At 42.0% G+C, this 13,544-nt stretch overlaps 1 protein-coding gene across 2 annotated transcripts in view; it reads left to right on the plus strand.

Moving 5' to 3' along the window:
- Nucleotides 1-13,544, plus strand: part of Atxn10 (ataxin 10) — a 140,328-nt gene that overhangs the window by 27,706 nt on the left and 99,078 nt on the right. For both annotated transcript variants that reach the window (XM_076911806.1, XM_034517099.3), the window contains 2 exons: nucleotides 1,867-2,058; nucleotides 7,736-7,818. In XM_076911806.1, the coding sequence (XP_076767921.1) occupies nucleotides 1,867-2,058; nucleotides 7,736-7,818 (275 nt within the window). The remainder of the gene's footprint in view (nucleotides 1-1,866; nucleotides 2,059-7,735; nucleotides 7,819-13,544) is intronic.

Here is a 13,544-nt window from a genome sequence, read left to right on the forward strand (position 1 = left end):
GAGTGTGAGTAAACGTTCTCTCTCTTTCTTTCTCTCTCTCTCTCTCTCTCTCTCTCTCTCTCTCTCTCTCTCTCTCTCTTTCTCTCTTTCTCTCTTTCTGTCTTTCTTTCTTCTTTATTTCCATGACAGTATTGTCAGTAGAAGTGTCTTACATATATAATTGTTTGATACAGTTGCTGAGGCAGGTGGATTTCACACTTTTGTCACTAAGTCACTGAAACACTGGGTCAAAGTTTTATGACCTATTTGGAAACCCCTGACTGGTGGGGTAGGATGGAGTACAGACATTTTTGTGTTTCTCAATCCTGCCCCACCTCCTCCTGCAGACAGGGTTTCTCTGTGTAGTCCTGGCTATCCTGGAACTTGCTCTGTAGACCATACTGCCCTCAAACTCATAGTGATCCTCCTGTCTCTGTTTCCTAAGTGCTAGGATAAAAAAATGTGCACCACCACTGCCCAGCTGCTTCTCAGTTTTTAATTAATTAGTTAATGTCCTGTCTTCTTCCTGAAACAAATTTCAGATACCTTAAAAATAATAGACAAGAGGGTAGACTTGTGTAGGTCATTTGCGTAACATCTGGGAGGCCCTGAGTGTGGTTTCCTATTTATGTCCGAGAGGTAAGTGAGGAAACTGGAGAGAAGAGACAGTCCAGACAAAGTGGGATTTCCCCCTGTTGTAAAACATGAGCTATATACATCAGCCTCTGTATTTATCCAAGGCCCAGGCATAATAAAGCATTCGATGTTTGTCTCTGTAAGACTGAAAGATACCACATAGTACACAAGAAGCCATGGTGCTGAAGTTCATAGAAAAAAACATGTCCTGGTCCTGTAAAGGGAGAAGACATTTGTGGTGTGTGTGTAGTGATTGATGTCCAGGCAGCACAGGGTCGTTCCTAGTTTGGAGTTGCTGTGCTTTGGCTTATTCTTGTGATTTTACATTGAGAATGGAGAACACACAGATGGTCAGGACTGTCTGTAAGGGTGTCTTAAATGTTCAGCATGGCAGTTTTCTTCTGTCTTTAAAAGCAGACTGCTGTTTCTGTAGGGGATTTATGGATAAGGAAATTGGCTTTCATTTTGGTACCAGATTGCACCAAAAAATTATCATCTTCAGAAGTAGAGAATGATAGTAGGGTATATGCTGGCACGACAGAGGCACGTGAAGACTGAGTGCCTGAGAGCGCAGCTGTAGGTCATCTTCTGCCTGGCACCCATTCTCATAGGGAGCTGGCACTCCGCAGCCCCTCCTACTCCTGTCTCCCTCTCGTTCATGTGTAAGGTTTGCTGTAGCTCTTGCTGTCTCCTGGGATCTATGGAATGGATGACACGCTCGATTGCTTGTCCTCTCAGTCATTCCAGAATGTTGTTTCCCATAACTGAGTGCAAGGTCCATATTAGGTAGTAGCTGGTCCACAAGCAGGAGAGTTGGTTCTTCTGGACTGGATTTGGATTGTCTTGGGGATGCAAGTACTGAGGTCAAACAACTTTAGTTGAATTGTGACTGTGGCATTTATTGGCCAAGTGATGTGGGCAGGCAACTCCTTCCCATACATTGTCTATAAAATAGAGAAGATAGTGTTGATCTTAAGATTATTTCAAAGGTAGAGTGAGAGAACATATGTAAGGACTAACAGTGGCCCCACACATAGTAGGTACACACAGCGCATAACCTCTGTTTCATAATGAAGGAAGTGGAACAGACCAATTCGGCTTCCTCTGCCTCTGGAGTAGGTAGTTTTGGGGATGGGACATTTGGAAGTCTCTTTGTCTTTCCCTCCCTCCCTCCCTCCCCCTCTCTCTCTCTCTTTCTCTCTCCTTCTTTCTTCCTAGTTTCTAGTTTCTAACAACCTTATCTTCTTCCAGGGAAACAGCACCCAGAACTATCTTCCAGAGAGTCCTGGATATCTTAAAGAAGTCTACTCATGCTGTTGAGCTGGCCTGCAGGGATCCTTCTCAAGTGGAACATCTGGCTTCCAGCCTTCAGCTCATCACGGAATGCTTCAGATGTCTTCGGAATGCTTGTATAGAGTGTTCTGTGAACCAGAATTCAATCAGGTAGTGACGCACGTTCTTCTGAGTGTTTCTTATGTGTTGCTTAATGTTTTTGCACATTTTTTTTCCCTTTACAAAACTGTCCTTTACCTCTACAGGGAAACACCCTTATTTCTTGTATTCACTTGTTTAACAAGAAGGATTATTTCGCTTTCCTGTTCATAATTTGTAACTTGTTTTTAGGTATTTGATTCTTCATGTAAGAGTGATTTGAGTTTGGCATTGGTTCCTCATTTCTAGGCTCTGCTAGTTCACATGTAGTTCTTGACCCCCTTTTAATTGCACATGTCTCACTTACCTGTCTTTACATTGAGCAAGAATATTTCTCTCTTGCTCTTCCTCTTCCTTCCTGCTCCCCATCCCCCCCCCACATGCTCATGGCCAGCCTCTACTTCTCTGCATGTACTCTCTTTCCTCTCTCTGCCTTTCTCTGCCTCTACTACCCTCTTAACTTCCCTCCCCATGCTTTGAATAAACTCTATTCTATACTTTAAAAAAAAAAAAAGAAGAATATTTCATCATTTTCTGAGGCTGTCTTAAGACTCTAAAGCTCCAAGCACTTTCCTTCCATCTGAAGCTTGTGCATCTTTGAGAAGTGTTGAGTTTAGAGCAGAGGGTGCTCTCTGCCGCTCTTTCCTGTGTATAGCTCTCATACCCAGAGCTGAGCTGCTCTCCTCTTGTGCAGCGTCCTCTTCCCCCACAAGACAGGGTCTCTCTTAGTAGCCCTGGCTGTACTGAAACTCATGCTACAGACCAGGCTGGGCTTGAACTCAGAGATCCCCCTGCTTCTGCTTCCTGAGTGCTGGGATTAAAGGTGTGCACCACCATGTCTGGCTTTTCTTCTTGCTTCTATGAAACCAGGTTCTTATTAAAAATTTGTTTTAGAATATTTTATATGAAATGAAATCGGAAGCCACAAGCAGAGTGCTCATCTTTCTTTCCTGGACTTGCATATAGAAAGGGCCTCAGGCCTCTCCATCACTTCTGTGATGGGTGAAGTTGAGCTGGTCCAGAAGACATTTGATTCCCTTGGCTGCTTAGACAGTCTTGTACCTGAGGTTTTAATGTGATTAATGAGATTTTTAAGATGAAAGGGAAGGAAGAAAAAAAGCTGGAGTTGTTTTAACATCAGTGCTGAGACAAACCTGCCATCTCTTTGCAGGAAATGGATAGAAATAACCATAATTAATAGTTATTATTTTGCTTTTTTAGCTAATTAATTTTTGAAACCTTTAAAGATTTATTTTTATTTATGTGTCTGTGTGACTGCCACATGTGTATTAGACAGGACACCCATGGGCTGCAGATGGGGTGGGATCTTCTGCAGTTGGGTTCTTCTGCAGTTGGAGCTGGTGGGGGTAGAGAAGTGAACTCCTGTCCTCTGGAAGAACAGCAAGCGCTCTTAACTGATGAACCACCTCTCCAGCTCCAGTATCAGGATTTTAAAACATAACTTTATGTTCTAGAAACATGGGCCAGGATGCCTGTTTCATTTGTACTTTCCCAGGTTGGAAAGGACAGGGAGCCTAGAACAGAACCTGCATGTGGGCATCTGTGCTGGGCTGGCCCCAGTGGGGAGAAAGAAGTTCTGGCAGTGTGTTAGGCCTGGGAGCCTTACTTGCAGCATCTTGTTTTAATCCGTGGGATAAATGGAAGAATGTTCTACAGTGTCCTTCCAGTTTTTCAAAGGCAGAAACTGGAGCTTAGAGTGGTGAAATGACCTGTCCTGGAGTCATTGACTGATACACGGGGAGCTCCATGAAAGCAAGTCCTCACCATGGCTGAGCCCACACAAGGTTCTCTTGTCTGTGATTCTACCACTGTCTTGTAGTCAGACACCTCCGCTTGGACGTGGGATCCTGTGCACATGGAGGAAGCCCTTCTGATATTACCTTTCCCTTCTCACATGGTATCAGGGCAGTGTCTCCTTAGCCTAGGGATGAGTGGGATTATGGGTGTGTGTTGCTTCTGCCTCTCTGCTGCTGTTGTTGTCTGCTTTGGACAGTGTGTGTTTTATCTACTGAGCAATATATGCTACTATCTATAAAAATAGCAACATTAGAAAACAAAATCTATATGAAGTGAAATATTCAGTCTGTGGCTTGGTCATCAAAGTAAGGGCAGCACATGTGGTCGTGGTTAACTCTCACTGTGTGCAGCTCTTGGTTGGTACCCATGAGAATAAAACAGTGAGGGCACAAACTTTCTGTCTTTTGGCTTCTAGTATTATATTATTATTGTAGTTGATTTTCAAAAAACTCCAATCATTTGAGGCATTGGTTCCCAGAAAAACTTTTTAGTCAGAAATACAACAAAGATTCCAGTGGGAACTTTGCAGACAGTTTTAACTAAAGTCAATATTTCTGAGCTTGTTAGGCTTCAGAGTGAATCATCCTTATGTATGTGTTTATGTGTCTGTTTTCTTCCTTTATTATTCTGTGTTCAGAAAATAACATACCATTAAAGCACATATGTCTTCTGTATGGCATGGGATATAATACAGCAAAGCAAAGAATCTGATATCTTTCAGGAATCAGGGTATTTCAGGAATTGCAGGGTATTTCAGGAAGTACCCATGAGAACTGCTGAAGGCATAGCGCTGTCTGTATATATAACCATTGCTGCTAGGGTCGCTGTTCTGTTTATGTATAGGACCAGCTAATAGGTAGCTAAGCTTTGGGGCCTCTGTCACATCCTCGAGTCTTCCATTGTAGTGTGACATCAACCAAACAGTATGCAAAAAGAATGAGCATATTTGCATTACATTTTTAAAGTCTGAAATTTGAATTTCATTAAATAAAATTCATATTATGAAATTGTATTTTGATTTCTTCCCTGCAACCCCATTGCAGCATTTGACAAAGCACAGTGTCCCAGTATCCTGGGAGCTGCTGCCTATGTAGAAATGAGTAGAACTGAATGAACATCCTCTTTCCTGAGAGGCAAGTGTTGTGCTCTTTCTCACTGACTGCCTGGGTGAAGAGGCTAAGGCAGTGACTGACCACCTGGACCTGGGGGTAAGAGGAGACATTTTGCCACATTTAGAATGACCATGACCATTTGGAAACTCGGGCTTAACGTACGGTTCTCAAATTTGACCCAGACAAATCAGGATCTTCTCTTTAGAAATTCAGTCTTAATTCTGATTCACCTTGAGAAGGGAGTGAGTTGGGGTTGTATTTGTTTTCTCTTGCTGTAGCACATTAGTACAAATACAGGGCTTAAAACAACAGTTGTCTCCTAGCAGCTCTGGTTGAGATTCTGAATGCACCAGGCCTAAGTTCAAAGGCAGGGCTGCTTCCTTTCCAGGGCTTTGGAGGAAATACTTCCTTTGTCTCTTCTTGCTTCTAATGGTCTTCTGCTTTCCTTGGTCCACAGCCCCTTCTTCCACCATCAAGGTAGCATATGTAGTAGCTAATAGACTCTTCCTGACTTCGACTTCCCGTAGCCCTCTCATGAAGTCCTGTAATAGATTGCCTAGGGTAATCTCCCACCTCAAAATTGGTCATTAGTTTAATTACATCTAAATGGTCTCGTGTATTTGCTGACACCAATTCCAAATCTCTGATACTGACTGCAAGTTGAAGAATTCACTTCTGTTCTAACATTATCTATCTATGGGAATTAGTCATAACTTAAAAGGCTCACTCCTGGATGGCTGTTGCTATAAGTAGGCACAGCAAGAAACCACCGAACACAGCATTCATGGATAGAAAGAACAGTTTTAACAAAAAGAAGTCTTTCTGTCTGCCTGGGACAGTAGAGAATAGCAGCTAGCTCAAAGAGCTTATTGGGTTATGTAGGGGTACATGGAAGGAGAGGCAGCTCAGATAATGGGAGTTGTAGCTGTGCTAAGAAGTATTCGGGTGCAGCTAGTTGTTGAGGGTTTCTGAGAAATGCTCTTAGTCTTTGTTTCCTGACAAAACCAAGCTCAGATGGGGGTCAAGTCACTGCCACTTTGGAGACCCACTTCTTTGTGACTTAACAGTTGCTACTTGTGATACTATCTAGAAGTCAGGTGTCCATTTTTGTATGACTGACTACATTTCTGTATGACTGACTAGAAGTTAAGGGTTCCACCCGTTTTAGTAACTTGCAGAACTCAAGGAAGTAGGTGTATGGCTCCCTGTAATGGATATGTGCTAGGAACATCCTGTGCACATGACTAGGTCTAGGTTGGGGGAGGACCCATGTCCTCTCCGGGTATGCCGTCTCCTGGCAGTTTGATGTGTTCACCAACCTGCAGCCTCCTCAGACTCCACTGCTAGGTTTTATACAGACATGGTAAATTAAACCATCAGTTGTCGTTCTTGAGTTCAGTTTTCATCTCCCTCCCCTGTCTGAAGCTGAAAGTTTTTCAGTTGGGTCCCTTGGCTGCTGGACACCATTCTGAAGCTGTGCCTGAGTCACTTTTACAGCATGAACTCAGCTGTGATTCGAAGGTATTTCTGTCATTCAGCAACTCTGTGCCAGGTGTGCAGGACAACAGCCAGCTACAGATTGCATTGATTGTAGTATCTCTTGCCTGTGTAAGGTATCTTAAAAACAAACAATAATATTTCGGGGTTTTTTTTTTTTTTTTTTTTGCTTATCCCTGTTCACCTATTGATTGTAAACACACACATCTATCACATTCAGAATACATTTTTGTAATCCCAAAGTCCCCACATTGTAAACCCATTATAGTAGTTCATGTTCAGAATGCCTTCTAAGTTTCATTAGCTAGACATCCCACATCTAATCCTGTAATTAGATAAGTTACATATGAAACTCTGGATGCTGATCTGTCTTGAGACAAAGTTCCACTTTATCTGGGACCTGTAAAACTAGAAAACAAGTTTCTTTTTTCAAATACAGTAGGCAGAGGATCATAGCACATAGGGCAGTGTTAGGCATTCCCTTTTTCTTTCCACACAGCTCTAGGATGCTGTCCAAGGACTCTTGGCACCGCACAGCAGAGGTCACCATTGTGTAGTCTCTAATAACATGTTCTCATCTCCTTCTGGATGCTGCCAGCCTTGAGTGTATGTGTGTGTCTCTACCAGCAGTCTGTCTTAGGCACTCTTGATTTCTCCCTGCCATGCTTCTTAGGGTTCTTCTAGCCTCTGCCCCCTGACCAAAGCCTTTTATTTTTTTAAAGATATTTGTTACAGCAGCACCCCACTAATCAGATCTATGTCACTTTATTGTTGTTACTGTGACATATTACCAAAAATCTTAAACAGCACATATTTATTATCTTACTTTTGGAGTTCAGCAGTCCATAGGGGATTGGCCTGGGTGGTACTTCCTTCTGGAGGCCCTGGGACAGAATCAGCTTCTTTGCCTTGCCAGTTTTCAGCCCTTCCACTCTACTTGGCAGCTAGCCTCCTTTCTTTTGGTTCTAGCTCTCTTGGGTTCTTTTTGTAAGGAGCCTTGTAGTACACTGAACCTCCATATAACTCAGCCCAATCCTTCCATCTCAAGATTATTGATTTGGGCTTGTCAGAAAAGTTCTCTGTACCAGATAATGTAATAATTACAGATTTTGGTAATCAGGACGTGCACGTCTCTGGAAGCTGTTATTCTGCCCACTGTAACTGTTGATCAGTAGCCTCAGCATTGTGCATTCAATCATTTGAAATTCAGTATTAGGGAAGAGCATATATTTAGTTTAATTATGTCTTAAAATTTAATACAGGAACCTGGATACGATTGGAGTTGCCGTTGATTTGGTTCTTCTCTTTCGTGAACTCCGGGTGGAACAAGACTCTTTGTTGACAGGTAATGTGCAGTATAATTAATGATTATTACCTTGAAACTGTTTAAAACTAATGCTGAGTGTTCCTTCATGCACTGAAATCCGTGTTCTGTATTTCATGAAATATTAAAGAGTTTCTGAGAAGCCAAGTTGCTATGACTTCCTTTCCTTCCTGTTGTGGGCTGACTTGTCTCTTCCTAGTTTCTTAGGCTGAGGCTTCTCTTAGTCTGTTTGGGCTGCTGTACTTAGCATAGGTAATTAATAAAAGCAGACATTGATCAAACTAGAGGGTGGGAAGTCCAACTTCAGGGTTTCCGCATATTTATTATGTGGAAAGGGCTTGCTCTCTGGCTCATTGAAGGCGCCTTTTTGCTGTGTCAGAAAGGCAAACGGAGGCAAAGGAGCTCTTGATTCTACGGGGCTCTAACTGTAAGACCTAGCTGTCCCTCAAAGCCCTAGTCACTTGCTACCAACCCGTCGGAGATTTGATCTCAGCATGTGGATTTCAGAAGGACACGAACAGTCAGATTGCAGCAGAGTCTTCACCTCCATGTCTTTGAAGATAAGATTGTACAGGAGGTAATTCAGGTACACTGAAGAAGTTTGCTGTCTTTCTGAGAAAAGGATAGTAAGACACATAAGTACAGACCATGTAAGACACAGGAAGCAAATTGCAGTCTCATGTCAAGAAGGGAAGTACCAGGAGAAACCAGCACTGGCTGCACCTGAACCATGGACTTGGAGCCTCCGAAATGGTGAAAAGATTTTAATTGTTTGAAGCTGTCTGGGCCATGGTCCGTCTAGGCTGTGGTCCTTTGCTGCAGCAGCCTGAGATGACTGGTGCACTCGCTCTTGTGATCCTTCCATATGTGGCAGACAGTGTTCTGGTTTGAATATGAACACCCTTCAGGCTTGTGTGCTTGAGCACTTGGTCCTCTGCTACTGGCACTGTTTTGAGGGGTTGTGAACATGTTGGACGTGGAGTCTAGCTGGCTGATACCAGCCATAGGGCAGGGCTTACAGTCTGTCTCCAGTTCTCCTTGAGTTCTCTGCTTCCTGACTGCCCAGGCAATGTAACTGGTTATAATTTCTCCTACTCCAGCCACAGGCTGCTCCATCTGTCATTATGCTTCCCTTCCATGATGGACTGTATCATCTCAAACTGTGAGCCAAAATAAATCCTTCCTCCATCAGCTGCTTCTCTCTGGTATTTTAACATAGTGGGTATGCTCCCACCAGTGACTCTGCCCGGGAGCTCACATCCCATTTACTAATTCTGTAGTTAGTCAGTTACCTCAAGTGACACAAAGGGAAGTTCACACTTCTTGTTAACGCTGTTGATCTGGGATTAAGAGCAGTACTTGGCTTCTTAGCTTGAAAACCTGGGAGGTTCTTAGACTATTTTGAAAACAGTTAGTTTTTTTATATTAGTACCATGAATGCTTTGTGCAAAAGTTATTATCTTAACATATCATTAAATTAAATAATAAAGTTTTTATATATGACCTTCATGTCCAAGACATGTCTTGAGACATTATGAATACATATAAATTATTTGATATAATCTTGACCTAAGTATTCAGTAGGTTGAGATAATTGTTAAAATAAAGAGCAGATTTAATTTACAAATACCTCATAACCCCTGTTCTTCTATAACATGAGGGTTGCATTATGTTAATGGTGCCTTACCTATCCCAGTGGATGAGTGAGAGCTAGCAGTGAGGGTCTCTTCTCACAAACACCAATAGAAACCACAAATGTGGCACAGTGAGTCATTGCTGTGTGCTGCAGGCATGCTGGCTGCTGCTTACTCTCTGCTGTGTGTGATTTCCTAGTGTTATCATTTCCCATTCATTTTACTGCTGTTTTGGGCTCTTAATATTTGATTTAGAAATCCTCTTTTGACTCTATTAATAAGTCAGTTACCTGGTGTGACAGAAAGTGCTGGTTAACCACGTTACCTAAGATTTTATAAACAACGTTTTTGCTTTAAACCTTTCTGAATAGCAGCTTTTTTTTTTTTTTTTTTTTAAAGAGGTTGGTAGGATGTAGAATTTAGTTATAAAATATTTTAAAGATATTTAGTATTAAAGGTTTCTTTGAAGCTCTGCTTTATAATATGTCCTTAGTGGTCAGAGTTGGAGGATTAAAAACCAATGATAAAGTAACAGTTTTCAGTGAGCCGCTGTTCACAACTCTGAGCTCTGTGAGGTATGTCATTCAGCCGCTGTCCAGATGCAATCCATCTTGTAATTGACAGAAAATGGCAATAGAGCGTCAGCTGTCAGCAGAAGTAGGCTGTTCTTATGGTGTGTTCCTGAATAAGTGCAGCAGAATCGCTGGCACATGGCAAACGCTCTGATTGTGGAGCAATTAGTGGAGAGCTAGCCCCTCCCTTCAACCTTGGATACCGGCCCGCTCAACCACCCAGAAGATTTTCTCTTGAAGGTATCCCATGTCTTCAGCATCACATGGCCTCCCCTGCCCCGCAGCATCCTTATCATGTAGTGTGGTCTCCTGCTGTCCGCCATGAAACTGCTTTCCTTGATTCCACATCCCCCTCTCTCTTCCTTTGTGCTGTCCCTAATCTCCTGTGCAAGATTTTGTTTTTGCAATTCATGATAAATGATCGTTTCATCCTTTCTTCATTGAGATGGATATAACCTAAGAAAAATAGAAAGAGGAAGATGCCTAAAAATGTTTTTATAACCTAGTTATGTGATGAAGAAATACCTTGGTTGGTGTCACAATAGGTCCCTGTAAGTATGCTTTTTCTTTCTTTTCCTTCCTTCCTTCCTTCCTTCCTTCCTTCCTTCCTTCCTTCCTTCCTTCCTCCTCCTTTCCCTTGCCCTTTTTCTCCATTTTCTTCCCTTCCCTTCGCTTCCCTCCCTTCCCCTTCCCCTTCCCCTTCTCCTCCCCTTCCCTTCCCCTTCCCCTTCCCTTCCCCTCCCCTCCCCTCCCCTCGTCTGTCTGTCTGTCTGTCTGTCTGTCTGTCTGTCTGCCTGCCTGCCTGCCTGCCTGCCTGGCTGCCTGGCTGTTGGTCTGTCGGTCTGTTTTCATTTTGGTGGCATTGGGAATTGAACCTTGGGCTCTAGGATGGTCGGAAAGCCTCTACTGCTGAGCTATATTCTAGCCTTAGGCTTATCATATAAAGGATGCATTAAGAGTTGGTTATAATTTAGATGGCTTCAATGCTATCAGTCTAACAAATTGATTTTTTTTTTCCTGGTAGTGTGGGGTAAACTTAGTGCCTTGGGCGTGGTAGGCAAGCATTTTATCATTTAGTTATGTCTCTTAGCCCCCCCCCTTCACTTAACATGAAACCATCTATTTTAAAGTGAACAGTTGAGTGGCCTTAAGAACAGTACAATATTGCACAACCAATACCTGTACATAATTAAAACTATCTTATTACTCGCAATGGTATAGGGAGAGCAGTTCTTTTCCTTCTCCCTGCCTCTGCTGACCACAGGCTTATGTCCTGTCTCTATGGACTTAATTTATTCTGGCTATTTATATGAGTGGACTTGTAGAGCACATGGGTCTTGGATGTTTTTGAGCTTCAGCCACATTGTAGCATTTGTCAGAATGTTACTCTTATCATCAACAGGCTCTTCTCACCTTTGGCTGTGAAGAATAACACTGTTAATGTGCACATGCATTTTTCTGAGGGCCTGTGTTTAGTTCTTTGAAGTATTTACCTAGGATTAGAAGAATAGTTGAGCCTGAATATCACCATGTTAAACTTAATTTTTAGAAGATTCATTCTGTCTGTTTGCCCCTTTAGCTCCATCTCTCTGTCTCTGTCTGTTGTGTCTGTCTGTTAACCTTCCGTGTGTGTGTGTGTGTGTGTGTGTACGTACGTACGTATCATGTACATATGTTATGTGTAGTTGCCTATAGAGGTCCAGAGGAGGACTTTCAATCCCTTGGCGCTGGAATCACAGGTGGTTCTGAGTTGCCTGAGGTGCTTGCTTGAGAACTGACTTTGATTGCTAGTCCTCCTCCAGAGCAGCAAGCACGCTTACCTGCTTAGCCCTCTTGCCAGCTGCCATGTTTTGAGGAGCCACTAGCCTGTCTTCCAGGACAGTGGAGGCATTCACACTCCCTCAGCAGTGTGTGTTCTGATTCCTTCATGTCATTGCGGACACTCTGTTCTGGGGGTTATAGTCATCCAGGTAGATGTGGCGGAAGTGGGTTTTAGTCACATTTCCCAAATGACTAATGGTGGTGAGTGGTTTCTCATGTGTGTATTGGGCAGTTACACATTTTTGGAGAAATGCTTGTTTGAATCCTTTGTTCAGTTTCTTTCTTTTTTTAGTTTTTTGTGGTTTTGTTTTATTGTTGAGTTGGAGAAGTTACTTGAGTACTATATTGTAGACACGGGGATTGTGTTAAATCTACATATGAGTTTGGGAAAAGTTACCATCTTGACAATATTGGGTCTCCTAGTCCATGAAATGGGAACATTTTCTATTTAAAAATTTTCAACTGTATCCATTTTAAGGCGCTGACTGTATTCTGTGGCAGAATTGAAAGAGAGGCAAGGAGAGAGCGGGAAATTAGCAGTATTTCTCACCAACTTCTGGGAAAGGGCTGATAGGAAAGCTCCCACATTTTATTTGGAATTCAGCAGTAACATTTGCATTTAATAAGAAACCGAGAACTTATTTTCATAGTGTCTTAGTTCAAACCTCTGAAATAGCATTGTGAAAAGTATTTTGATTTCACTATCTCTTAATACTTCTCTGAGAACCTTATTTTAGAGAGACTATTGTCAGGATAACTGTGCCAGTTTTTTGTTACTGCTTCTGAGGTAAGAACTGTAATTATATTGTCAAAATAATATTTAGAGTATTATTTTCAGGCAATAATTGCAGTGGTCTGACAAATATATTATGGTCATCAAATTTTATGTAAACACAAGTATGAGTTATTTTAATTGAGCTATTGATGTTGTTTTTGGCATATATTCTTTCCTAATCTGTAAAAATAATGCAGGCATTTTTTAGGGGCTTTGCACTGTTCTTAGTGTTTACATAAAGATCAGTTGATAGGCTGTTTGCTAAAGTAAACTGTTATTCCACTTGCCTGCAACCTCCTTGTCTGTGCTTAGGCTGTCTGTAATGCTGCTTGCCCAGAGTCATGTTCTAGACTTTTGTTGCTTTGTTTTTAACCCGAGGAACTGTTGGGCTGCTCTGCTGTCAGGCCAGAGTGTCCCTTTCACTCTTTTTACGTTTAAACTTGAGTGTTAATATTCTGAAGTATTTAGTAGAACTATTAGTATCTTTTAAAATTATAGTTTATCTGGGAAATGGTTGGTACTTTTATATTATAAACATTCAATAATTATTTAATATGGACTAATTTTTAAGGACTCAGAGTAAACAGAAGAAAATAATAAAATTTTATGAACAGGCTATGAGAAGCCCTTGAATTTTAAGTTTTTTCTTTTTTCAGTATTTTTATCTGTTGGTATAAACATGAATTTTGTGTTGTTTCCTTAAATTATACTGAATTATTTAGTTTTGGGGTTTTGGCTGCTAGCACTGCTGATGCAATGCTTGTGGGAGCTGGGCCTGGGGAAACTGTTCCCTAGAGCAGAGCAGAGGAGGGCATCCAGCAAGTCTCAGGGACATTGCTGGCAGCAGAAGTGTCTTGAATGCCACCCACCCCCCACTCCCATTTTCACAGACCAGATATTGAAGTTTTGTTTGGAGCTAGGAGGCAAAATGAAGAGCTGGTACCC

Source organism: Arvicanthis niloticus, chromosome 13 (assembly GCF_011762505.2).
Source record: "Arvicanthis niloticus isolate mArvNil1 chromosome 13, mArvNil1.pat.X, whole genome shotgun sequence".
Lineage (NCBI taxonomy): Eukaryota > Metazoa > Chordata > Mammalia > Rodentia > Muridae > Arvicanthis > Arvicanthis niloticus.